The sequence below is a fragment of the Cavia porcellus genome, unplaced genomic scaffold, assembly GCF_034190915.1.
Source record: "Cavia porcellus strain 051 isolate PalLab524CR breed Dunkin Hartley unplaced genomic scaffold, mCavPor4.1 scaffold_7, whole genome shotgun sequence".
In the NCBI taxonomy this organism is placed as follows: Eukaryota; Metazoa; Chordata; class Mammalia; order Rodentia; family Caviidae; genus Cavia; species Cavia porcellus.
The window spans coordinates 33,640,269-33,667,649 of NW_026947490.1; the positions used below are offsets into that span (position 1 = coordinate 33,640,269).

Here is a 27,381-nt window from a genome sequence, read left to right on the forward strand (position 1 = left end):
CAGCATGGAGCCTGCAGGCAGAACCCTCTGAGGACGCCTAGTATGTGTCCCCAGTGAGGGCAGTGGTGCTGGCCTGGAGGTGCCATCCTCATGTCCACACTTCCCCCAGCTCTGGGCACCTCTGATCTGGCTGCCTCTCTTTGCTATTCCCATTTCCTCATCAACTTCAAGGCTGAGTTTTGCCTATCTAGCACCTACTGGTGGCACCGTTGTTTTGGGGTGCCGGGAAGCAGGAGTCATGGGTCACTTCCAATGAGGCAGCTGGGTGGGGGGAGGGTGGCTGGAGAGGGCTGTTCTCTGGGACAGGAGGCTGAGGCCCTGGTGACTGTCCTGGGGTCAGTGAGGAAGGTGCTCACATTTCTGCCATCCTGGAGGCAGTGACTATCCCTTCTGCCCACAGGTTGGGGTCCTTGGCCTCCCTGCCGCACTGGGATGTCCTCTTCTAGTTCAACCAGACGCTGACTTGCCTGGACTTCTTACAGGGAGCTCCAGGAAGAGGGACTTAGGGTGCTGTGCAGGGCCCTAAAGTTCGCAAATGCCCCCTGCAGCAGCTGTGGTGAGTCCTGGCTCCTCCTCCGGGCTGTGGTGAGGGAGCCCTGGTAACCATGGCCTGGCTCCATGGGAGAAGGGCCATGAGGTTGTGCTGCTTGGAGACAGAGATCAAGGTGGAGCTGTCTCGAATCTCACCCCATGGCCACTCTGCAGGCTGGAAAGCTGCTGACTCACAGCAGCCAGCTGCAAGAAGCTGTCCTCTCTGCTGAAGGTGCACCAGGGCCTCACTCACCTGTGCCTGGCCAAGAATCAACTCAGGGATGCCAGAGTGAAAAACCTGTGTGAGACCTTGGGTAGCTCCAAGTGTGAGCTGCACATACTGGTGTAAGTTCTGCTGGCTGCCTCTGTGCGTGTGCGTGTGTGTGCACACTAGTGTGGATGTAAATACCAGTGTAGGTGATTTTTGGTGGTACTGAGAATTGAACTGGGCTCTGCCTTGCTTACTTCTCTTTTGTGGTTGAGACAAAATACCTGATGCTCAAATGAAGGAAGGAAAGCTTTATTTACCTTACAGTTTGTGGAGGTTTCAGTCCATACTCAGCTGGCTCCAAGGCGGGGTAGTGTGGCTGAGGGGCAGCTGTTCATGGCCCTTGCAAGTGGCAAGAGCAAAAGGGCAAAAAAGGGAAAGTGTGGTACCTTCCCTCTCTTACATTGTATGCCAACTCTGCCTCTGGATGGAGAGGCAGGTGGGTTGCAGGGACATGGCGGCCCGGCTGGATCCTGTGACCAGACAAAGAGGGCCAGCCCTGCTGCACACCCTGGAACTGTGGGAGGGATGCTGTCCCAGGAGGGAGGTGCTCTGGCCTGGGTGAGCTCTGCTACTTCCCACTGGTGCAGCCTACTTTGCAACTGAACTCTGCAGGAAGCGAGTTTGAGGCCTGTGACTCCTGCCCTAGCTCTGCTGTACAGAGGAGGAAAAGAGGTCCCTGAAACAGAGGCTGCTTTGCACTGTCTGTGCTGTACCTGGCACCTTTTAGAGTGTGCGGTGGCCATGATGGAGCTGTAATAAGCCAGCACACCCTCCCTCTGCCACAGGAGATCCTCCTTTGTCTCCTTCCAGCCAAACCTTTAGTCTCCAAGGAGTTCTGAGGGCTTGAGTAGAGGGAGGTAATGATGAACTTCTAATCTGATCAACTCAGCTCTTGGTAATAAGGTGTACAGTGACAGTCTGAACAATAAAGAACCCATGATCTTCCTGCCTCAGCTTCTTGAGTGCTGGGGTTACAGCTCACATCACCCCAGGGATCTTTCAAGTGCAGGCCAAGCTGTGGCCCTTTATTCCACAGACCTGACTCAGGCTCCAAATGGCTCATGGTCATCCACAGGCTCATGCAGTAACATCCCTATGAGCCATGCACTTCCTGCCTGGGCTTTTGTTGGCTTTTGTTTCTGCTGCCTGCTACAGAGAGGGCCTAGAGCCCACCCAGTGCCAGGCTCCTGTAGCTCCTCTTCCTGTTCCGGTTCCCGAGTGGCTCAAGGTCCATCTTCCTTGAGATTTCTTCCCCGCGCATTCTCCGGGGGAGTGTGGGGAGGGGAGAGTTTCCCTCCCCAGACCCACACGGTGCCTCTCTGGTGTCTGCTGGCTTTGACCCAGCACCAACCTTCAGGGCCTCTGAGGTCAAGGCCCAGCTGCCTTGACAAGGAGCTGACCGGAGTTGGTCTCCTTCTCATCTCCTTGATGCTGGGTCCCCAGGAGCTGGAACTGGCCAGCAGCACTGCAGGTGCTAGGGAGGCTGCGCGCAAAGTGGGTGGGTTTTGTCTCCTCTGCAGGCTCTCAGACTGTGCCATCTCTGCCTGGTCCTGCGAGGCATTGGCTTCTGCTCTCCAGATCAACAAGAAGCTTCAGACCCTGGCCCTGTGTGGGAATGCCCTGGGGAAGAGCGGGGTTACAGTGATTCTGGGGACACTGGAAGGCAGCCATGGAAGCTTGCAGATGCTCAGGTATGGCCTTTCTGGGGCTCCTGTGAGTTCCTGGTGAGGGGAGCTGGGTTCATAGGATGAGCTCCAGGACTCCCCCAAGGCACCACACAGCAGCGGTTTCCTGGCTTGTGGGGAAGGACTTCCTCTTTGCCCTCCACAAACCTTCTGTGAGCTGAATATTGCCAGCCGCTCCCTGCGTCAGAGCATGGTGTACCCTCACACAGGTGCACCCTCACACTTCAAAGAATGGGCTGTTGCTGTTTTTGGTATCTCTGGAGTAGCAGTGGGTCTCAGAAGCTGACCCTCCCTTAATTATGTGAACGTTCTGTTTCACTTCAATAATGTTTTTCTTCCCATGGCCTTAGCGCTGAGCTGTGTGCTATATTTTCATCCCTTTTTTATTCTGAGGCAGGGTCTTGCTAAGTTGTTAAGTTGCCAAGACTAGACTCAAATTTGTGATTCTCCTGCCTCAGCCTCCTAGAATGCTGGGATCATAGGGGTGCACCATCCCATCCACCCTGCTTTCCAGTTTGTCTCTGTTCTCCGTGCCTCACGAGCCTGCTTGTTTTCCAGTAATCACCCTTCCATAGTCAGATCAATGTTTAGTTCTGCACGTGGCATGGAGCATGTGGAGTCTGCCTTTAACCACGTGTCCTGAAGCTGTGGACCGGCTGTCTGGTGTACACTTTCCATGCCAGCACCTAGCACCTTTTCCCTGCAGGTTGTAGTAGCCCTGGCACCTTCAGAATGTGCAGGGATGGGGAATGGAGGGTTGGTATTTGGAGACCCCTGATTTTTGAACTGGATGTGGTGGATACACCTAAAAAGTCCAGCACTCAGAGTGCTGAGGCAGGAGGATCTGAAACCTCAGTGACTTAGTGTGACCTTTTCTTGAAATACAAAAGAAGAGAGACCGGCCACTGGGTAGTAGAGCAATTGCCTAGCATGTGCCAGCCCTGGGTTTGGTCTCCAGTTCACAACAAACAAAAAAGATCCTTATTTTGTGGGCCCAGCAGTGTTTCCTGTTCTGAGTATCTTAGAACCCATTTGGGTTCTGTTCAAAATGAGTTTCTTCGGTTGGGGAATCTCTGCACCATGGAAATGCAGTGTTCTGTGATCTTCAGGCTGAGTGCACATCAATGGAATGAGAAACTCCAGCAGCTGCTGCAGGACAGGGAGGAGGGCAGCCCCCCGCCGGTGATACATGTTGTTGCTGGGACAGAGGCACCTCGTGCTGCAACTTCTTGAGTTTGAGGTCACTCTCTGGGCTGTGAAGAGGTCCAGTCTGTGACGGGTCACTAGGAAGGGGAGCGGCACAAAGGCAATGACCAGGTGTGGAACACGGAGGGGAGAGCACTGACCTCTGTGCAACTGGTCCTGACGTATGTCTCACAAAGTTAATAAAATGAGTTAAAGGGCCTCGCCTGGTGCTGCATTTATTAATAGGCTCAGGAACAAACTCGGAATAAGCTTTACATTTGGAAATAGGATGGGTAGCAGTTTATAGTTGCCTGGGTTTGACTGTTCCTGGCTCCAGTGTCTCAGCCTCGCTGTGTCTTTGCCTGATGAGCCCTCATGGTCAGCATTTTTGTTACCAATGCTGGATGCTCTAACCTGGGATCTGAAAACTTCCATAGGGACAGACAGTTCCATTTATTTATTTTTCAAGTTTTGATAGGGTCTTGCTAAGTTGCTAAATTGCCCAGGCTGGGCTCCAAGGGCCCTGCCTTGCCCAGTGCAGGCAGCTTCTCCACAAACACTCTGGGTCACATGGTGCTGGTCACACTGCCCAATACCACCCTTCCTGTGTGAAAAGAGCAACCGTGGATGATGAGGTAGACACCACTGTGTGTGCCCCAAAACTTTGTATTTGCAGAATGGGCACTGGGGGGGGGCACAGCCCTGGGGCTGCAGTTTGTTAAACCTGCTCTGATCTGTCCTGGGGCACAGATCTCACCATTGTTATGGTTGATGCATTGTGCCAACCTGAGAAGTTTGGAAGTTTAACTAAGAGACTCAGCAGGGCTCCAGGGTCCTTACTTTGTAAACATCCTCAGCCTGTGCAAGAGGAGAGCACAGAGGTGGTGTGAGTGCTATACCTGCCCTGGAGGAGAGGGGTGGCCTCAATATAATATAACGGAAGAGAAGAGGCTTGTTTCTCCCCTTTTGCTCTGGCTGCTGCCTTGAAGTATTACCCCTGTGGCATGCCACTCTGAGAAACCTCCACATACAGTGAGCTAAATAAACCTTTCCTTCCTTCATTTTGGGAGTTGGGTGTTTTGTCCTAGCAATGAGAGAAAAGTAACCAAGACACCATGGTATTACATCATCTCCATTTGCTTCCCTCTTGACCTAGTTACAGTGGTCATATGTGGTATGCAACCTGTTTCTGGCAATGTTTAGAGAACACTTAAAACCACATTAGACGTTTCTTAACTATTTCAGACAACAGCCGAAGATTGGTCAATGAGCTCAATTTTCCTACCTAATTTAAGGGAGAGGTGATGTGATACCATAAATAATTATACACTGACATGGAGATGGTAAAATTGCATCACAAGGAACAGTAGCCTGGTGCCCTGGTGGTCTCAGTTCATTGTCTCAAGACTGGAGATAGGATAGGTTACCTCAGTCTCTCAGACTGCCTGTTGTGTGTTGTGACAGAGATGGCTCTTTGTACACTGGGGAAATAGCGCTGGGAACTGGTTGAAGGTGCAGCACACAGGAAATTGAGTTAAGAAAAGAGGAAACAGTTTTGCAAATTGCTAAGCAGGGACTACCCCATCTGGAGAGAATACTGGTAAATGACCGTAAAGAAGCTGTAAGTATCCTTGACCTCAGCTCAGCGGAAGGGAAGAAACCAAAATGCCTTTAGCATCAGGAAGGACCAAACAGTCTCCGGATCACATCTTTTCAGTCATTAAAGAGAGAAAAGTGAGTCAATAGCAGAGAAAAACCAGATTCCTCCTACAGCTAATTGCAGCGGTGGTTAGAAAAAGTGCAAACAGTTTCTTTTTCTGCTCTGGACATGTAAAATGTGTCTATGTACATTAAGTTAGGCAAATACCAGCAGCTTGCAGCAACAAACAAGCAAGCTTTTACAATGATACTGTGTATCACATCCTGCTCCTTTCAAAGTGCACCTAAAGCAGTGTATACAGCCCTCATTTTCTGATTTTTGTTTTTGACATTTGAGGATAACAAAATAAAGCTGCACAGAATGATTTTGGCAGGGTTAAATAATGTACGCAGTGGGGACAGCTGTGTCATAAAACCGATACCACCACACACCCCGGGTTGTCCTTAAGTGGCTCAAAGCCAGATCTGTAAGTGAGCCGCATTTGCCACATATACCAGAAAACAGACTCTGATTTAAGTAGATGCAAGTAGAACTTAATTCTTTAAAATTTATATGTGTGTATATGTAGTGACTTAAATAGTTTATTAAATGTCATGTAATTTTTATGGAAACTTTTGCTGAGAAGCCCAAGCTGTTTTCTCCACCTCTGGCAGCTGGGGTTATGCTTAAGGGGGGTTCATGAACAACAATATAGGAATCTAAGCAGTCAAACTGATAAATTTGTAATTTAATTAACTGAGCTCAGGAGCACTTGTATACAGATCCCCTGATTCAGGGTCCTAACAAGTGGCCCCGAACTGGAAAGTTACAGAATTTTTAAAAGAGAGAATCACAGAATACATCCTGTTGGAAATAACTTAGCTAGAATCTCTCATTAGTTTTTGGTTGACACCTGTATCCTGCTTCTTTGTTGAGCAGGCTGATTTTTCTCCTGTAGGTACAGCTCATTCTGCTTTTTTCATGGGACTTATACCATGAGTAATTTTCCATTTTTCTGGGTCAAATACAGGGCACCAGTTAAATGCAGAGCTCAAGATGGCATCAGTTATGCCACGCCACAGCAATGCTCACTTCCACACTTGGGGTCACAATGGATGTGGACTCAGATTTCTGGGTGCTAGTACTTGGTGGTGTGGAGACCAAGGGAACATTTAGTAAGGGAATAGAATCAGGGAAATAATAAGCAAGTTGTTGATGTGGTACTGAGTGAGAATTCTGGACTTGGCTTGAGTGGAATGCTACTCGATGTAGCACCCAAATTTGATAATGCAAAAATGCAGTGAGAGCGTCTGCAGTGGAGTCACATGCACTTTACATTTACTTGAGGTGCTGGGGTTCAAGCCTGGGGTCGCAAGTAGGCAGACAAGCACTCCACCCCGAGCCACACCCCCGGCTCTGCATAACTGCCCTCTGAGATGAACGTGTTCTATCCGTAATAATAAGGAAGCAGGCTGAGGAGACTCAAGGCAGCTGGTAGGAGCCGAAACAGCGCCCACGTTGCTGCACCGCGTGTAGACCATCGGGGGACGGGCAGGGCACGGATGTAGGAGCCTCTAGGTCTGTTCTCAAGAGAGGATTTTGGGGCCCCGTGTCTTGGACAGTGTTCAGAGGTCTTTGGTCATTGCCACAAGAGGGCGCTGCGGGCACGTGCTGGGACCTGGGCGGTTGCTCAGCGTGCACATCACGCAGGCAGAGCCTCTGCTGCCCTGGTGGCCCTGAGGTGTCCAGGCTGCACAGTCTGGGCCCAGACGCAGGGCATGATGAGAGCCCGGCCGCCCAGAGGCTAAGGTTTGAGCAGTTCGCAGGAAGGGAGCTAAAAATAACCTGGCCTTCTCCAGCCGCGCTGGAGACTTGGACCCCACGAGCTGGTCACTGGTGCAGACAGCGCTGGTGCAGTGGAGTTCACTTTTGGGTGATCTGGAAAGTCTTGGAAGGCCTGTAACCCCAGAACTCCGGGAGTTAAGGCAGGAGGATCACATGTTCAAACCCAGCCTGGCAACTTAGGAGACCCTGTCTCAGAATGCAAAAGGGGCTGGGGAGGGAGCTCAGTGCGAAGGCCCTGGGTTCGATGCCCAGTAGTTAGAAAGAACCCAGAAGGAGGCAGCGGTGGTTTCACAAAGCTGTGAGCCCTGAATTTTGCAGGATCGGTCGCTTTCCAAGAGTTCATGCGGTGAATTCGGTGCGGGTGCTTTGTCACAGTCAGAGGCCTCCAGGCGAGTGCGCCCTCTGCTCGCAGAGCAAAGTCTCCCCAGTGAGCAGCACCGTTTATTCCACAAAGCAAGCGCGGCGCGGTGGTCACACTTCCTGTGTGAAAACTAACTTTTTAATTTTCTGGTACAAGGATTGAACCCAGGGCCTTTGCACTTGAACTACCTCTCTAGCTCTTTTGTTTATTGTTGTTGTTGTTTTTGGCATAAGGTCTCACTATGTTGCTGAATTGCCCAGACTGGGGTTGAAATTGGTATTCTCCTGCCTCGGCTTCCCAGACAGTTAGAATGCTAAGAAAACTGACTTTCTCTGAAGGAGGTGATTTTTCTCGGAAGGAAGTGATCTTTCCGGGGGTTCTCAGACCATAAAGGACTCCGCAGCCAGGCAGGGCCTGTGCTGAGGAGCCTGCCACCCTGGACTCCACCTCTTTCCTCGGATCTTTCCTTTGGCTTCCTTTTAGTGCGGAGGCTCTGCTCAGCCTCCAGCCGAACACCCCGCCCCCAGACTCCGTTCTCTCAAGAGGCAGCCAAAGGGGACAGCGGCCTAAGTGCCTCAGTACCCGGGAAACTCATGGCGCAAACTGGGCAACGGGGCAGTGTGTCACATGCGGACCCTTACAGTCGGCCCCACGCATGGGGCTCGGAGGTGCCTGAGGCTGCGGACCACGCACTGTGTGCCGAGCTCTTCCTGCACATGCATGGCTGTAGGCGAGCCAGGCTTCTAAACGAGGCACAGTTGGAGCCAACAGTGGCCGATCATAAAGTCAGACAACTGCCACACAGACCATACAAGATGACACATGGGGACAGTGAGTTTGTGAGACATTTTAAGTGGCCCATGGGGTCACAGAAATCACGGCATTTCTCACTACTGGGGTGGCTTAGTGGTTAGTGCACTTGCCGAGTCTGCAAGCGCCCTGGGTCTCTAAAGCTACAGGCAGGGGTTCCCCAAGGACAACATACTGAGGTGCCATAGGGGCAACAGCGACCCTGTAGGCGGTGACTGTCAAGCACCATGGCACCAATACAAGGGAACAGCGCATGCGCCTGACCCGCCTGCTGTGTGGCGACCACGCAGCCTTTCTAACATTTCCACGCAGGACGTTATGGGCCGGGGTTTCCAGACTAAAGGGCGGTGAGACGCTGAGAGGTGATGGGCAGGGCAGTGGCTGGCGCTGCCTGGGCGCCTGAGGACTAGGGAGGGACCAGGCTGGACGCGGCTCCCAGGGGGCGCGGTCCTCACAGAAGGGAGGTCAGGAGTCCACGCTCTGGTAGGGCAGAAGCCGATGGCACGATCGGAGGTGCTGGACGCAGCGCGAGTTTAAAGCGAGGGCGAGGAGAAACAGAGGCCAAGTAGGGCCTGCAGCTGGCATCCTGCAGAGCCTGAGGGTGGAGAAGATCGAGGCCGAGCCGAGAAGAGAAGATCGAGGGCGGAGAAGATCGAGGCCTGGCTGGGGAGCAGCAGGAGAGGCAGGAGACCTGTGAAGGACTCGGGGAGGAGCCCGAGGTCAGGGGTGACGTGGTCACCTCAGCCTGCCTGGGGCTGGGGGCTCCATCGTGGTCTCAGTCTACCGGGCTGGGGGCTCCATCGTGGTCACCACTGACGGCCCAGAGAATGCCAGGCTCAGGGCCTGGGTCCCCGCAGGAGCGGAGCCAGGAGCAAACCAGCTACGTGGGTGATGTCTCCGGGAGCCGGGGCCCCAGGTCCGGGGTTGAGGAGGACGGAGGAAGGGATGCTGCCCCAGTAACTGTCCTCGTGGGCTGACTTCGGCCCTCCTGGAGAACAGGGTGAGGTGTGGGGCACAGGATGTTTGAGAGCGGGGTGCAGCTTAGCTGCAGAGCACTTGCTCAGCCTGTGCGGGGCCTTGAGTTCAATCCCCATTCCAGAATGACAGAGTTCTGTGCTCCCAGCTCTCTGGGAGGCTGAGGCAGGAGGACTGCACCTCTGAGCTACACTTTGCATTGAGCTACATACACCCCAAGGCTTTTCTAACTTATTTTTTTATTTTTTAATTTTGAGACAGGATCTTGTTGAGTTGCCCAGGTTGGGCTCAAACTTTCAATCCTCTTGCCTCAGCCTACCAGAAGGCAGATAGATGTGCACCACCAAGCAGTCAAGTCTCCACTTCTAAGGATTCCAGGGTCTTTCGCTCTGTTCACTGCCCTGAGCCCTCCCTGGACGTGATGTCCAGACTGGGGGATTTAGAGACTGGCCCAGGAGTGAGGCTCGGAGAGGGCCCAGCCCAACTGCGAACTGTTGGTGGTTGCTGGGTACCGTGTCTTCTCAGGCCTGTGGTCAGAGTGAGCAGAGATGCTTAGCTCTCTGCAGAGCGCTGTGTGAAATCCCCGTGCTGAAGCGCCAGCCTTGCCAACCACATCCTGGCCTCTCTGCCTGCCAGGCTCTGTCCTGCCCACGGCTTAGCCCAGCCATGGAGTGGGCACCATGCAGACCGCACTTGCTGCCCTGCTCTGCTTCGGTGAGTCCCCATCGGGAGGGAGGTGTGTGTGGGGGTCGTGTACAGTGGGGACAACACGTCTCCTGTACCCTGTTTTCCAGGGCTGTGTCAGAGCTGGGAGGTTAGCACCCGGAAGTGTGAGTCCTTCCTGCTGACCCCAGCGTCACAGTCGGGTTCCGCTCCAGTGTTCATTCATGGGTGTCAATCTGGCAGGGTGTCGGGCTGTGTCTCCTAGAGCTCAGGGCAGCAGCTGGGTGGGGGCCCCTGGAGCTCAGACTCTGCTCCCCGACAGAGACACTCTCCAAACCTATCATCTGGGCCGAGCCCAGTGAGGTGGTTGAGAAGGGGTCGCTGGTGACCATCTGGTGCCAGGGCGCAGTGGACACTGAGGAGTTTCAGCTGTACCTGGAGGGGACCCTCTTCACCTTAGAGAGGCCGAAGCCCCCTGGGCTGAGATACAGAGTCCACGTTCTCATCCCGGCCATGAGCTCCCACACGGCCGGGCAGTGCAGCTGCGGCTACCAGAGTGGGGAGAACTGGACTGGAGCCCAACGACGCCCTGGACCTGGTGGTGACAGGTGACCATCCATGTGCTGGCTGTGCAGTCCTCTCCTGGGCCTGCATCTCAGGACAGCGTGTCCCGCAGCTCTGGCCGTCCCGCCTGTCCTGCTGATGCAGGGCGAACTGGAGAGAGGTCTGGATTGGCGGCCAGAGAGACTCGGGGTCCTCGGGACAGGTTGGGGTGGCATCCTCTTCTCCAGGAAAAGCTGAGGGAATGGAGATAGGAACCCAGATTCTAGGGTGGCTTTGGGGCTGAAGGATAGGGAAATGGGGACGTTGGGACGAGGGCCCCTTTCACCCACCAGCCACCTTCTCCCACAGGAACGTATGATACCCCCACTCTCTGGGTTCATCTGGGGCTGCAGGTGACTCCTGGGGAGCCTGTGACCCTGTACTGCCACCTGGAGACCAAGACCAGCATGTTCGTCCTGCTCAAGGAGGGGAGACTCCGCCGCGTGCAGCATGGTCAGGGCCCTGTGCAGGCCGAGGTCCCCCTGGACCCCATGACCTTGGGCCCACCAGGGCATACAGGTGCTTCGGGTCCTACAACAGCCACGCGTGGTCCTTCCCCAGTGAGCCCGTGGAGCTCCTGTCACAGGTGAGAGCAGCCGCTGTCCTTGACTCACTGTTCCGGGCCGAGGATCCTGGGCTTCTCCTCGGGGCTGGGACCCAGCGCGGAGCAGTGGGCAGGGTGCTGGAAAGGCAGGAAGGTGCAGTCAGGGCAGGCAGAAGGAGGTGCAGGGGGAAGAGGAGAGCAGCCCAGGACACAGGGAGAGGTCCTCTGTGTCCAGGGTTTCTGGCTTTGTTTGCCCCCTGCCCCATGCTCATGCGGCCTCGGGCAGTGGTCTCATCAAACCCACACCCTGCCCAGGCCCTGTGCAAACCATCCCACAAACAGCTAGGCCTCCATCAGGGTCTTTCATTGGCTGTGTCCATATGCAAATGAAGGCTTGAAAAGACCTTTTTCTGATTGGTCTTGCCAACATATTCAAATGAAGGGTTTCTGATTGGTTCTGTGTACTGTGAGGTGGGATGTTGCTCTCCTTGGCTTGTTTTATTACCTGGAACCCCAGAGAACCCCAACAGTGAGGAATGGGGAAGATCCAAAGGGACTTCCATTTCTTAGAGACCCAGTTAGTACAGCTGGGTGTGATGGTGCACGCCTGTAATCCCAGCCCTCTGGGAGGCTGAAGCAGGGGGATGCTTTGAGCCTATTCTGGGCAACTGAGCAGCCTGGCAAGACCTTGTCTCTACAAAATGAAGAATAGCTGGGGCTGGGGCTTGCTGAGTGCAAAGGCCCTGGGTCTAGTCCCCAGGAGAGGGAGAGAGAGAGAGACACAGAGAGAGATTGGCTGGGGGTTCTTGAGGAAGAGGGAGATAGAAAAGGAGAGGTGTGTGTGAAGCCAATCTGGGAGACCAGAAGACACGCCAATGCCTGATTCTCCTTCCATTTCCAGGAGACAGAAACACCAGCTTTGCCCCCATGGACCCTACCCCTTCTCCAGGTGAGGAGCTGGATCTGAGCTCCTGGGCGGGTGTGAAGCCTCCCTGATGACCCAATGGCGCGGCCTCCACCCTCACCTGGTCCAGTGAGGGCCAGGTGTGTCCCGTGCAGCTGGACCGGCAGCGGTTTGTGGCCCCGCCCCCAGTGGGAGGAGCCCGATAGAGACCAGGCTCTAAATCAGACAGGAGGCCAGGCCAAGTGTTGCTGTCCAGGGCACCACTGAGACGGGCATAGGAGCCAGAGATGCCAAAAGCAGCAGAGCCTGGGTGCTGGGTGTGGGGAGAGAGGGGGCCTCCCCGGTGGGAAGGCACGGCCCAGAGGGGCAGACAGAGGCAGGGGGTGGGGGTGCAGCACAGTGTTAGGGTAGAGGTGGGGGTGGAGGTCTGGCCAGACAAGCCCACACCGACCTCGCCCCTGGGCCTCCTGTCCCTGCAGCAGTGCACAAAGGGGAGCACTGTCCTGGTCCTTTGGAGCTGGGAGTCCTGAGAGGTCGGTGCACTGGGTGGGGTAGGGGTGAGGTGGGTGGGGGCGGGGCCGGGTGGGTGAAAGGGGCTGTGGTCCCTGTGCAGCGCCACTGCCTGTCACAGGCTCCTATCTCGTCCTGCGGCTCGGCCTGGCGCTCCTGGTGCTGCTGGCCCTCGAGCTGCTCTGGGCCGAAGACTGGAGGGGCAGAAGGAGGGCCATGGGGGCCAGGCGGGGGAGCACGCAGACCACAAGGGGTGGCCGCACTGGGCTCAGGGCTGCGTGAGCTCAGTGCTGGACCCGCGAGGTGGCTGGGGTGCGGGGCGCGGGGGGTAGGGGGTGGCAGAGGCTTCGCTGTTGCAAAGGAAGCCTGGACTTGTTGGGCTCCGGGACCCTCAATCTCTGCTGGGCTCGGGGAGTTTGTGCTGCTTCCTGCAAACGGCCTGGTGACCACGGAGGGCTTCCTGGGTCTCGTTCCTTCAAAAGCAGGGCCTCAGGGGGTGTTCCTGCCGCTTTGCTGTTTGTGTGCATACACGCGCACGGATGGTGTTTGTGGGTGTGTGTGTGAGTGTGTATGAGTACACATGTATGTGTGCGCGCACATGTGGGTGAGTTCGTGTGTTTGCATGGGTGAGCATGTGTGTGTGTGCTTTGTGTGCATGTATACGCGTGCAAAGGTGTGTGTGCACATGGTTGTGTGTGCATGTGAGCGTCCATGGCCGTGTGTGTACAAGTGTGTGTGTGTGTGTGTGAGCGAGTGTGTGGTTCTGCGAATTGAACCCAGAGCTTCCCACCGAGCTCCGTGCCTTCACTTTCTTTCTCTCTTACTTGCTGGGCAGACTCTGGCTAAGCCGCTAAGGGCGATCCTGTCAACAGCTGAATAATAAAATCAGGGCCGGGCAAAACTCAGTGCAGAGTTTCTTGGTTTTGCGGCGCTGGAAACACTGGAGCTTCAACCGGCCCTGGGCCTGGCGCACATGCTGTTCCATCAGATCAGAACCAGAGCGGCAGCACCGCGGTCTTCAAAGATTGGTTACCATGCTTCAGTAAAACGCTGTTTGCTAATAACTTGCATATTCTGTGCCTCACAGAAACACATGGCTTTAGTCTTAGAATTTAAACATTAAAATCTTAATTATTTTAGTGCATCTGAACGCAAAACTTGCTCATTAGCTTTTCCCCTAAAATCTAAGCAGTTTTGAAAGGGAGCTGCCATGCCAGCCTCACGGTGGTGATTCCACTGGAAAGCCTGGTCCTGCGCTCTTCTCTCCCGGTCTCATTTCCTTGTGAATTATTTCTCATCCCCACTTTGTCTCATACATCATTGTCCATTTCTTTCTGGTACTGGGCATTGAAGCCGGGGCCCCATGCATGCCAGGGAAGCTTTGACCACGGAGCCCTCCGCCCCTGTGGTGGAAATCGCTATGTGTGAGTCCCGGAGCTGCCGTCCCTGGGAACAGGATGGCTCCGCCCCACGGGGATTCATACAGAGGCGCAGGCGCAGGGAATTGTGCGGGCCCTGCTTCCCCTTAGTGTGGTTGGTGTCACACAGCGTGAGAATTCGCGTGCGGTGGAATCGAGCAATGAAAGCACCCATTTCCAGCTTGGTTGTCTGCGTCCAGCGCTGGCGTGGCCTTCTGGGATCAAAGGTAGTCACCGCTGTCCCTCCCACACTAGGCAGGGGACGAGCGTCCACTTCGCATCTGCAGCTCCCATAATAGTGATAAATACAGGCAGTCCCAATCTCACACCAAGTTTAAGTTGAATTTAGCTTTTAAGCTGATGTGAGAAAACATAAAGAATGTCCCTGTTTACGGCACACGTGGTGTTGGGCACAAGTTCACCTTAGGTGTGGCTCGCCTCGGGGAGGAGACGTCTAGGTAGCAGTCTTCCGTAATAGTCATCGTGTCTTTTTCTTTCACCTCTGGGGACTGGGCCCACAGCTTTCACAAGGGTTCTTTAGCCCCCTTGTAATTTTTATTTTGAGACAGAACTTCACCAAGTTGCCTGAGCTGGGCTTGAACTTGCAATCCTCCTGCCTCAGCCTCTCAGAGTGAGGGGACTACAGGCGTGTGCCGCCACGCCCAGTTTATCTTTCATTTCTCTGTGGCGCAAACATCCCGAGTCCTTTCCCTGCACTTTTGGAAACGCATCACACCCTCTTAGCAAGTGCAGGTTGAGGGTCCTTGTGCTGCTATAGCATCGCCCTCCAGGACTTCTCCGTTTTATAAAATGAAGCTGTGACCCACTGGAGTCGCCTGCGCTCCGGGATAAGCGCCTGTGCCTGAGGGTCAGGACTGTCTCTCGGGTCCCTGTTTATCTGTTTATCTGGACAAAGTGGACACCTTACAAGCAAAGGAGGGAAGGGCTCACATTTCCACCCCTTCCCAGCCTTTTGTATTTAGTGAAGACATATTAAAACTAGGAAGGAAGAAACACTGGGAGGAAAGCACAGGGCTGTAACCAGACCCAGATACAGATGGAAATCAGCCCGCAGGTCAGAACGGGGGTCTGAGCAAGGTCCTCTCAAGCCCCTCCTGGGGCTTAGAGAGCTCAGGCTAGGCACCTCTCCCCTGGGCCGCTTCTGCGCATATCTGCGGCACCGAGAGTTCATCTGTGTTCTCTAGGGCTGGGCCCAGGTCCTCTCCGCCCGCCCCACCCCAACCCTGGCTGCCCAGACCAGGTCCCCTAGTGCTGTTCGCTCCCTGTGCTCCTCATGGTTGCTGTGCCAGTGGTCCACGCCCAAAGCCAGCAGCGCTTGGAGGACTAGCGCTGCTGGGCCAGCTGCACCGCATTCTCTGCAGTGTGCTTCTGGGTCTTGGGCTCTGCAAGGCCCCATGGGAAGAGACAAACCACTGCAGGTCAGTCTGGCCAATCCCAACCGAGAGTGGAAGCAGGGCTTGGCCCCCCTCTGTCCCATGGAGCCCCTGCTCTGAGAGCTAAGGTACCCTGTGCCTCCTTCAGGGACTGGGGACACCCTCTCCCTGTCCCCTTTGGTGAATTCCCAAAGCTCTGATTCTATGTCTGCAACCTCTCTCCTCATCTGGAACTTGAAATTCTCTTGACTGCTATTTTTGTTTGTCTTTGTTTTTTTGGTTCAGGGGATTGAACTCAATGCTCTGCCACTAAGCTACATTCCCAGCTCTTTTCCTTTGGTAAAAATGTTTTGAGATGGGTTTTGCTAAATTGCCCAGGTAGGACTCGAACTCATAACCCTCCCTTTTCCACCTCTTTTAGCTGCTGGGATTGCAGGTCTACACTGCTATGCCCGCTGCAGTTCTCTCCGCTGTACCTTCCTAGATGTCACACATTCCATTGCTGTCATACCTGGCAAACATCTAGCACTACTGGGCCTGGGAAGGAGGTGGGGGAAAGTTCAGAAGAACTTAGGTAAGGTTCCGCCAGCTGTGTGACCTCTGCCGGTGGTGCCCTGAGGTCTTCGTGACCTGAGGGCTTCCTGCTCATGTACAGAGCCCACATCTGTTCTGGGTGAGATCAGAGAGCTAAGTGCAAAGACTACTCAAGTGGGGAAGATGACACAGTAAGAGTCCTTTTCACACGGGAGTGAGGGTGATTCCTTCCGCCAACATGGTGACTGTTCGCTCTAAGGAAAGAGATGGAAGCACTCCCCAAATTAAAATGTTAACACGTGTGTCCATCAGAAGATACCCTGAGAAGGTGACAAAAATTCACAGCACATGCACAGCCGACAAAGAAACAGTCAACAGTGAACGGAGAGAAACTGCAGTCTAATGGTAAAAACCTACCGGGTATATTGCAATAGTTCTGAGACAACAGGATGAGCCATTTAGGGAATTATTTGAACTTCTCCCTACTTCCTGTTTCTCCAACTTCCTTTTTTCTCATATGAGGAAACCATGAGGTAGTTAGGTTCATGTAAAAGAAGTTTTTGTGGTATCATCTGTTTGGGTTTTTTTTGTAAGAGTGAGTTTTTTTGGTCATGTTTTGTTCTCTGAATAACTCTTTTGGTATAATTTTTTTCACAGAATAAAGAGAAATACAGTAAAGAAGCCTGTGTCTGCAAGAAGAAATAAAGAGAAATAGTTGATAATTTAAATCAGTTAGCAAGAGACAGAGGGCAGAAGACTTAGCCAGACCTAGACACCATCACTTCACAGGGAAGCAACACAGATTCTGCAGACATGGCAGCGTGTGCTTCATTGTCAGTGAACGAAAAGTAAATTACAGTGAGAAGGGAATATCTTGTCAGATTCTATTGATGGAAAAAAACATTAAAATCCCAACTTACTGTGTGTGGTGCAGCCTGCAATCCCTGCACTCTAGGGGCTGAGGCAGGAGGATCACAAGTTTGAAGCTGGATTGGGTTCAGGCTGCCTGGACCTCACAGGAGACCCTGTTTTAAGACCAAACCAGATGAACCAGAAACCTGACAGCTCGGCATTTGGAGCCACAGGGTCTCATATGTGGCCAGTGGAGTGCAGTTGGTACACCTGAGGGCCACAGTGCACCTGTCCTCAGCGATCCTGCTGAGGGAGCTTTTGGCAATCCTGACCTGGGGCCAGATCCTCCTGGCAATCCTCCTGCATCAGCCTCCCGAGTGCTAGGATAGGAGTGTACCACATGGCTGGCTCCACTGTCTGCTTTTGTGTGGTCCATGAGCCTCAGAATGTGCTTTATATTTTTAAATTGTAAAAAAAATTCAAAAGAAGAATATTCTCTCCAGGCATGGTGATGCACACCTGCAATCCCAGCACTCAGGAGGCTGAGGCAGGAGGATAGCTATGAGACTGAGCCCATCCTGGACCACATAGTGAGACCCTGTGTCAAAAAGAAGACTGTTCTTTCAGGGCAGTGAAAAACTTATGACACTCAAGGGTCAATGTCCGTAGAACATGACCGGGACTGGTGCACAGCCAAGCTTGTCATTTACACTTGGACATAGCTACTCTGGTGCTGTGGAGGAGCTGCCACTTAAGGCCCTGGGAGGCAAGGCTGGGAGGGGAGAGAACCGGGGTTGGTTCCATGCTAATGCAGTGGAGGTGATTGTAGGGAGTCCTTGAAGCTGGAGATGGATCCCATGTGTGGGGCTAAAGCAAGGCCAGTGCTGAAAACACAGAGAGCCCAGAACAAACCTCCTAAACAAGCTGTTCCAGCTCTGGGAAGGCAAGGGGCCCAGGCCCAACAAATAGCTGGGCAGTGGGTTGTAACTGACAGCGTCCTCCTGAGTGTATGAATAAACATGCCACAGTGGTCCCGCAGTTCCCTCCCTCCCATTAGGAGAGAGGGATCCTCCTGACCCCAGCTTTCCTCTCTTCATTTTCCCATCCTCTCACCATCCTTTCCCTGGGAGCATCTAGAGCTGCAGTTGGTCGATACTGGTGCTGAGCTCCTGGTCCCCTACATGTGGCATGTGGGACAGACCAGAAGACTCTAGACATGCCAGTGCATGCTGACCTCACTGTGATGGCTGTGCCCCAGATATCGCCAAGCCTCTTGTGGTCACATGAGGGCTTTTCAGAGGTGCTGGATCTAGAGTGTGTGATGCTGAGATTGGCTCATGGTGCAAAGCTGGGCTCAAGGATGCTAGGATGAAGGGTGTGAGTGCTGCCTGCCCTAAGCAATTTGCAGAAGATACAAGAGATAGAAAAAGCTGTGGTCCTCCTTTGTTGCTTTGCTGCCTTCCACCTACCATGAACTGCTTCTCCTCTGACACACCACCCTGCTTTGGAGCCAGCTGATTGTGACTGAAACCTCTACAAACTGTGAGCTGCAACCCTTCTCTCCTCTAACTTCAGGTGTCAGGTACTTTGTCTCAGCAGTGAGAAGAGCATGACACTAACTTTGAATAAAATGCCTTTGTCCCAACACCAGAATGGTTATTGCAACTGGAAATCAACCAAATCCAGGTTATCTGGGTCCACAAAGCTCTGAGCTACATTTGCAGCCATTTCAAAGTTTTTAAATTTTGAGACACAGTCTGGCTGAGTTGTCTAGGCTGGCCTTGAACTTGTGATCCTCCTGCCTCAGCCTCTCCAGGAGTGGTGTAGAGGGAGCACCATTGTGCCTGGAAGGTGTATTCTTTTTCATATGAAGATAAGCAGAAAGAATGAGTCATAGGTCAGCCCAGTACCTGTATTAAGAAGTATGTGATAACACGAAATAGGCAGATGAAAGAAATGAAGAAAGACAGATTAGGGAAGGAAGGGAAGGAGGGATGAGGGAGGCAAAGAAAGAAGGGGGAAGGAAGGACAGAAAGGGACCTGGCCGCTGGGCTGCACTCTCCTGACCCTGGAACCCCTGGGCTATGGGACATGCACAGGGCTCTGGGCCAGATCAGGCGGTCTTTACAGTTCCCGTCATGTTATGTCAGTCACTCCGCAGTGCATGTGGGCACGGTGCTCTTTCTGTCACCACGGCCAGGTTTTTATGGTTTAAACCCAAGATCATGCACTGATTGCTCAATTCAGTCTCAATTTGCTCTCCTGGGGAGACACGGAAAGGTCCACTAATCCGATTAGTGGAGCTGGTCTGTCTCCTGAGAAACACGTTCTCCAGCCTGCATCTCCAACTGAAGCTCCAGAAGCAGTGAGGAGGCACAAGCCGGGGAGCCTCTTTTTTTTTTTTTAAGAAAGAGAGAGAGAGAGAGAAAGAGAAAGGGAGAGAGAGAGAGAGAGAGAGAGAGAGAGAGAGAGAGAGAGAAGTAGACAGACAGGAAGAGCCTTGTCCTGAAGGCTGAAATGCAAGACAAAACCAAACACCCAAAGTGCTGCTCGCTATGGGGTTGGCTGCCCTTTGTGTGATGTAAATAAAGACTGACAATCCTGCTCCTAGGAGCCCTGTCCAGGCGAGCACTCACACTGGACTCTAGACCTGCAGGTTACTCTGAGGATTCCTGGCTTGTGGGAAAGAGGTAAACCAGCGAGGTCCTGTCTGGCATCTGCAGCCTTGCAAGAATCCCTGATGTGAGACTCAGTACTGGTCTCACCTCACTCAATTGACTGTATGTGTGGTGGTGCACACCTGTGATTCCAGCACGGGGAGGCTGAGGCAGGAGGACTGCAAGTATGAGTCACGCTTGGCAATTTAAAGACTTAGGAAGCACTTAAATAAGTGGATAGCTAGAGAGCTAGATAAATAGACAGATAAAGGGTGGGGGTGTAACTCAGTGTCTCCAATACTGGAAAAAAGAAAATTCCACATGCTTTGAAAGGATCTTGGAGGACACCAGCAAAGACATGGACCATGTGTGTGGGGTGAGCGAGTAGCCCTCTGTCCTGGGTGGGACTTCACTGCCTTCCCTTTGTTTCTCAGGGCAGCACTCCAGTCCCCACCTGGGGACAGCCCTCATGGAGGACCTGTGCTGGGATGCACCTGCCTGTGATATTGAGCTCCAGGACTTCTGGGTGCTGGGATGCACCTATCTGTGATAACGAGTTCCAGGACTGCTGGGTTCTGGGCTGCAACTGCCTGGGATAATGAGCTCCACTGTTGCTGGGTGCTGGGATGCACTTTCCTGGGATAACGAGCTCTAGGACTTCTGGGTGCTGGGATGGACTTGCCTGTGATAACCGAGCTCCAGGACTTCTAGGTGCTGAGATGTACCTATCTGTGATATCGAGTTCCAGGACTGCTGGGTGCTGGGATGCACCTGCTTGGGATAATGAGCTCCAGGGTTGCTGGGTGCTGGGATGCACCTGCCTGAGATAAGGAAATCCAGGACTGCTGGGTGCTGGGGTGCAGTGTTGTAACCTATATAAAAAAAAAAACCCCTCATAATTCTTCCCAGAGGCAAGAGAAAGATCAAAGGTAACTGTAAGAAGAGGATGTTGCCTAATCTAAACTTGTTTGTTAGCCCACCTGAACCTTGTTCTTCCCAAGAAAAGTAACTGCCGCATTCCTGTTCTGTAGTGCACCGCAAACCCCACCCCCTGCATTGTGAGACCAGCAGCTGTTTGTAGTTTTACAGGATAAAAACCCTGCCCTTTAGCTGCTGGGCATGCAGTATTCCATATTGGCTACTGGAGGGTGAATCGCCAGGCCTGTGCTTTAATAAATAATTTTTTCCTTTCCAAATTATTTTCTCTGGCTCCTTCATACCTCAGGAAGCGGGGGACCAGCACATGAATCTGCCTGTGATAATGAGCTCCAGGATTGCTGGGTGCTGGGATGCACCTGCCTGTGACAATGAGCTCCAGGACTGCTGGGTGCTGGGATGTACCTACCTGCGATAATGAGCTCCAGGCCTCGATGGGTGCCAACCACACCTGGGGGCTGCTGCTGTGCCAACCATAGCAAATGTACTTTCCTGTGAAGCTGGGGTTCATGGGGCCCAGGTGAAGCTCCCCTGGTGTCCCTCATTTGATGCTGTGGCAGAGAGGCGTCTCCCTCCTTGACCAGGGTGAATCGATCAAATGAGGTGTTTGCTGAATGACGCTGGAAGGTGATGTTGTCTCCTGATGTCAACACCAAGTGCTGACCCTGAAGAGGAAAGGTTTGCTGTATAAGCTTGGAAGAGAAGGCAGTGAGTGGTCAGCAAGATCTCATTTCTTTTCTTTTGGGTTTTTGAAGCAGTGTCTTTCTGTGTCCCTCTGTCTGGCCTGAAACTCGTGATCCTCCTGCCTCATCCTCCCCAGTCTGGAATTACAGGAATGGGCCACAGTACCCAGTCTAAGACACTTTCATTGACACAAAGCTGTAGTTAATTTTTGTCGTGTTCACCAGGGCCCCAGCTCAGCATCAGTGCCACACCCACGTGTGATTCTCCGGCTTTGGTGGAGCCTCTGTGGACTCCACGGCACCGACCCATGACCTAGTCTGGTCACAAGAAAAGCATGAAGCAGTGTCTAGGAGTGGGGAAACTAGAGAATGCGTGATCTGTACCCTTCGAGGCTTCGAGGTGGAGTCAGAGGGCCTGTGACAACTGCGAAGAGCTGGGGAGGTGACAGCTGAGCTCACTGTGCCCCTGGGGATGCAGGGTGTGAGGTTAGTTAGAAGGACTGGTGCATGGTAGGGAAGGTGTGGTAGGTGTGCAGGCTGCCTGCAGTGGGGCTGTGGGCACTGGGCAGGGATGCGCTCTGGGCTCCTTTGAAGCTTTTGTAAATCTAGCAAGAACTGAGGTTGCTGTGGACCTGCTCCAGCACCCCGCAATAAGGGTGACCCCTATGGACTGCAGAGATGTTCCAGAAAAAATAAAACATAAACACACGAAACCACCCTAGGATAAAGTCTATTAGAAACTAAAGGGGAAACCTAGGGGTGGGAGGATAGGAGCCCAAAGTCCTCACTGGTCACTACCAGTCCCACGGCCTTGCTCTGCTTTGACCACTGGAGCCCTCTTCGGTACCAGCACCAGTACTGCCCGGCAGCGCTGGCGTCCACGCTGCCAAGGATGAACTCTGCTTGTGACTGAAATCCCAGCTGCTCCTTCAGCACCGTGAGTGTGGAGTTCTCCAGGCCCAGCGGATGGTACAGGAAGGCCTTGGCTGTCCTGTGGCACAGGATCCTCAGGGATGCATTCCAGGGGACCATAGGCCCAGGTGCCTCGGAGATGCAGGGAGTGGGGAGGTCTCCTGGGGAAACAGGGCAGGCTCAGGGGGCCGCCAACGCCAGGCCCCCTTCCTCATCCCTCTGTGGGGACATGAATGAATAAAAGTGTGGCCGATTGGTCATCATTTCCTCATTTGGCGTTTCTATACATAAAATGGATGTAAAATAAAATTTAGCTATTTATATATTTATCTGTGTTTTTGAGACAGGGTCTCACTAAGTAGTTCAGGCTGGCCTTGGACTTGCCTTGATCTTCCTGCTTCAGCCTCCCTGGTGCTGGAATGATAGGTGTGCACCACCATGCCCAGCTTGTTGATGGCTTTTTTTTTCTTTCTTTTCTTTTCTTTTCTTTTTTTTTTTTTGGCACTGGGGATCAAACTGATGACCTTGCACTTGCCAGGCAGGTGCTTTTGCCACTGAGCTAAATCCTTAGCCCTGTGGATGGCTTCTTGAGGAGCTAAATTCCTTCATATGTTTCTTTATTGAGTGAATTTCAGGTGACATACAGTTAACCACTTAAAGCTCATGGCTCAGCAGCATTTGATCCATGTGCAATGGACCACTGGGTCTAGTTCCACTTTTGTGTCCTCTTCTGGGGGACACTGTGTCCCAAGCAGTTGCCACTCCTGGTCCCCTCTTTCCACCCCTGCTGCTGTGGATCCCCCAGAGGGATGTCTGTGGGCGGCCCCTCCATGGGGACCCTCACTCGCAGCTGCTCTGCTCTGCTCTAAAGTGAGGGCTGAGGCTGTGCAAACTGTGTCCAGCTGGGAGCTGCAGATGGGTGAGCCCAACCTGGGAGCTGGGGTGTTTGAGCCTGACCCTGAGCTCTGCTCTGCACTGCTTGGGGCTCTGTATCCCAAGGATGCAGTAAGGGACAGTTCACAGCAGCACACCATTCTGGGACCTGCAGGAGCTGAGCAGAGACCTTGTGCAGGAGACCTGGCCAGGGAGCCCTGAGGTGCCTGCTGCTCCCTGGCTACACTTCCCTCAGGTGGGGGGAGGGTGCAGGAGTGTGAGCAGCTGACCTTGCAGCTGGAAGAGAGTTGTCCTCGGTGCTGGCCTCACATGGGCTGGCCGGAAGGGTCATGCCAAGGCCACTGGATCCGTTGAGCAGGGCCGAGGCAGGGCTCAACCTGCTGCACTGTGAGGGAAAAGGCTGTGGTGACCTCAGGACAGGCAGCAGGGGTCAGGGCTCGTGTCCTCAGTGCCACTTGGCACCCACATACTTTCCCAGGTCTGGGTGCTCTGAGCACTCTGTGGGCAGTGAGCCCTTCCCACGGGGACAGCTCTGTCCCTAGGAGATGGTAGGGGAGGTCTGTGGACACTTTGGGTTGTCACCCCATGATGTTTGGGGCGGTCCCCAGGCAAAGGAAGAGCCAGGTGAAGCCCACTGTTGCTGTCAGGACGTGGGAGGCCCAAGCTGAACAGAACTAAGGAGGGGTCTCAAGGATGGGATTGGGGCATCGCAGTGCTGATGACCACAACTGTGGTCACGCAGGACTCGCCATGGGGGCAGCATACCAGCAAGCGAGGCTGTGTTTGTGGTACTGAGTCTGGGACCTTCCTGCTAAGCTCCATCCCCAGCCCTTCTCACCAGCTATTTGGTTTCCAGACAAGGTCATGCCAAGTAGCCCAGGCTGGGCTTGGACTTGTGGTTATCCTGCCTCAGCCTCCCGGGGTTCTGGGGTTAGAGTGTGGGCCGCTCTGCCAGCTGTAAAACACACCTATAGCCGAAGCTGTGAGCCACTTGTGCTCATGAGGAAGCTGATCTGCAGGTGGACAGCAGTTACCACAGGCAGGGCGAGCAAAGAGGCTGAGGGAGGCTGGATAAGGGATCAAAACCCAGCTGGACCCAGTGGGTGGTGAGCTCGCAGCGACCCATCATGCATTTCACGAGCGACTTAATGGGAGGAGCTCGAAGACTCTGACCTCCTCAAGATGGCGAGGAAGCAGAAACGGCGTGACCCTGGTTGATTGGGGTGTACAGGCACACACACAGAACCACAGGGTGCCTGATACATGTGTGCATCACCATGCACTCATCAGACACTGGAAATTGCTTAAGGAGATGGAAACTTTAGCTACCATGCATGTGCTGTTGGGTTATCACGTTGTACCTGTGAATTGGTCCCATACACAGGGGCAGGTACATGGGCTGTGGGCAAAAGCTATGTGCAGAACTGGGGCTCTGGGCTGATGTGGGGCTCACGGAGGGTGCGTAGGAGTTTTCCTTGCAATGGGGACAGCAGGGTGGAGGGGCTGGGTGGTAAGTCCTGGAGTTGATAAATGATGATTGAAGGAGAAACTAAGTTAAGCCCACTGTGGGCAAAAATTGGGGCCTCAGCAGGCAGAGGGTCCATGGGAAGAGGAGACACAGCCAGGTGGCCTGAGAGAGCTGAGCTGAGATGGACCCCGAGGAGTGAGCTGTAAGAGTGGGAAAACAGCTCTATTTAAATACTCAAACAAGTGGGGGTATAGTTGGTAAAAGAAGCAAGAGGAGACATGGATGGACATAGGGTTCACATCACAGGATCTGGGGGACAGAATATGAAATAGGACTTTATACTCCTCAGTGCTCACCTTAGTACTCCTGGGTGCTCATCTTAGTACTTCCTGGTGCTTGCGTTAGTACTCCTTAGTCCTCTGCACTATGGTAGACTATACAGGGACTGGGGGACTAAGGTGGTTTCTGAGTAAGTGAAGCAAACAAACCTGGCAGAATTAGATTGTGCAAACAGGATGACACAGGAGAGAATGATGGGTAAAGAGGTGTCCTGACTTCCTCATCCTCAAAGCTGTGAGCCCCCAAGATCCTGTCGCCTCACAGCTAGCGGAGGCAGAGGCTCCAAGGGACATAGTGGAGAGAAAAAAAGAAAGGGCTGCGGGGGAGGCTGCAGGAGGGAAATGGGCCTGGGGACCTCCGAATTGCATTGCTGCTGTCCAGGTGCTGGACCAGGCTAGTGCTGGGGGACTTGGGCACTCACCTTCCTGTGCTGGAACTGGAACCACGTGGACCAGGTGGAGGACTGGAAGAGAGACAGTCAGGAGTGCCCAGCCCAGGGCCAGCCTCAGGGCAGAATCTTCTGGAATGGGACTTGAGGGGTACACAGAGACTCACACGCACACACCCTTATAACACACAGACTCACACACACACAGTTTTCTCCCATGGCAGGCACAGTCTTGGGGCTCATCCATTTCCAGCCCCCAAACGCCCTCTCCCTCTTCTGCACGAGCCCTGGAGCCACTGCAGGTCTGGGCAGCAGCCATGGGTCAACGTGCTTGCCTGGCCTTGAGTGGGACAGGGACAGCATCTAGACAGCCCAGCTCTCCATGGAGGGACTGGGTTCCCTGGGCAGCTGCGGAGCCCTGTGTGAGGATCGGCCTAGGCTGTGGGGTCCCTGTGCTCCCCTTGATCTCTCACCCAACTCTTGACTCACCAAGGCAGAGGAGGGTGGTGACTCACCAAGGCAGAGGAGGGCGCCATGGTGCTGACCCGACTCTGTGCACCTGGTCTCCTGCTGGACGCAGGTCCAGGACCCAGGCACTGGCAGTCAGTGAGTCAGTACTGCAGGAAGTGAGAGGTCATTGTCCCTCTCCTGGTGCTGGGCATGGCTCCACAGGAGGGAGGAAGGGCCACTCCTGCAGACTCCTGGCTGCCTCCGGAGGGGGTGAGGGGAGATTGAGGCTCACACCAGAGCCTGGGAGGCTCCAATCCATCGTTTAGCAGACTCGTGGAAAGTAAGGGCCTGGAGTGGGTGCCACACAGACAGAGGATTCACCGCTGGGCATCAGTCAGAGCTGCGTGGCCTGGCCGGATCTGGACTAGGAGTTAACTCTGAGAGACATGGCTGCGTGCACTTACTTAGCTCTAGGTCTCTGTCTCTGTCACTCTCCTTCCTTCCATCTTCTGCTCCCTTCCTGTCTTTATAGTACTGGGCCCTGAACCCAGGGCCATCACACAGAGTAATTTCCCGAACCCTTTTTGACTTTTTGTCTTTGAGACAAGGTCTCCTTAAATCACCGAGTTGCCCAGGATGGGCTGGAGCTTGAGGTCCTTTCTGTCTCAGCCTCCCGGAGTGCTGGGGTCACAGGTGTGCATCAGCTTGCTTGGCTGGAACTGTCTTTACACCCACAGGTGTAAAGGAAGTGAGAGGTCATTGTCTTGACCTGCAAGCTCTGACATTTCAAAAGACCACAAAGGGAAAAGGTGACTGAGAGGCCCTAGACAGGGGGTACCCCTGCAGTTTCCTCACTTGCAGATGAGGTTATTTCAGGAGGGCTCCCCTTTCAGCATTCACACACTCAGGGATCCTCCAGATCGAAGCCCAGAGGCTCCACGCTGAGGGACACCTCAGTGCCTCCACCCCGGAGGCAGCACTTGCTCCAGAGTTTTGCAGAGATTGCTTTGGCGTCCATTTGCATTTCCTGCTGCTGCTGCCACCTCACCTCTTTTCCTTGGGCTGAGGCTTCTTCCTCAGAACATTTACAGGGTGAATCCTTGTTTATTTAAACCAAGATGACTTGATTGTTACTGTGTCTCTCTGTGGATTCTTGAGACAGAGACTGCTGAGCAGACACGGTTTGCACTTGGAGGACTTCAGATCTCCCTGCCCTGCACCAGGATCAGGTTCTTACTCCCTGCACTTTTACATTCCAGGGCCCCAGGAGGTGTGGGGTAGGGGAGCTGAGGAAAGGCATTTCAGGGGCAGAAATGAGAGACCTTGAGGGATCTGCTGTTTCATGAGCAGCCAGCTGCCCCAGGGAGCTGGTGCAGAGCCAGGGTGGCACAGCTGGGGCTCCACGACAGGTAGACTTGGAGACAGGACCCTGGGTGAGCTCAGGGACTGGGAAACCAGCTTTGAGCTGCAGTTGCAGGGTCTGTCCCCTGGGTGGTGGAGAGCTCCCACACAGCACTGTTGCACCTCGGTTTAGCAGGTGGAGAAGCTCAGGTTGTCCTGCTTCTCTCCTCCATCTCTCCTCTATGCCAATGGTTCTTGGAGAGAAGTGACTTTGCCAAAGTTCCCGCAACTGAGATGAAACAAAACAAATTCTAAGGCTAAACATCCCCACAATGGTGCTCTCCAAAGCACGGGGAGCTGCTGGAGCCGCTCAGCTCTGCATTTAGGGACAAAACCAACAGGACTACTCTGAGCCCCATTCCGGGGAAACCTCTATAGCCTGCCACACTGCATGCCTGCATGGAGACTGAGGGTTTCGGCTAAAATCTGAAAGAGAAGGGCAGCAAAATGGACAGGGAGTTGGTTAGCGGCAGCTCTCAATCCTGTTGTTGTTGTTCAGAGCACCTACACTCAATCTGCCACATATTTT

General features: G+C 53.6%; 2 protein-coding genes across 2 annotated transcripts; one reads left to right on the forward strand and one right to left on the reverse strand.

Annotated features, from left to right (window-relative positions):
* Positions 1-9,982: 9,982 nt before the first annotated feature.
* On the forward strand, positions 9,983-18,369 carry LOC134477085 (natural cytotoxicity triggering receptor 1-like). The gene is given in 8 exon segments (XM_063254033.1): positions 9,983-10,016; positions 10,135-10,538; positions 10,540-10,573; positions 10,878-11,078; positions 11,081-11,154; positions 12,014-12,061; positions 12,496-12,549; positions 13,362-18,369. Coding segments are annotated over 7 exon segments (846 nt in total). The 3' UTR covers positions 12,547-12,549; positions 13,362-18,369.
* On the reverse strand, positions 12,652-25,537 carry LOC101787486 (immunoglobulin alpha Fc receptor-like). The gene is made up of 8 exons (XM_063254034.1): positions 25,517-25,537; positions 25,035-25,076; positions 23,076-23,191; positions 21,799-21,991; positions 20,727-20,982; positions 18,899-18,986; positions 15,203-15,347; positions 12,652-12,720 (listed from the first exon to the last, which is right to left on the reverse strand). Exons 1-8 carry the CDS (start codon positions 25,535-25,537, stop codon positions 12,652-12,654), a joined length of 930 nt encoding a protein of 309 aa, XP_063110104.1.
* Positions 25,538-27,381: the final 1,844 nt, after the last annotated feature.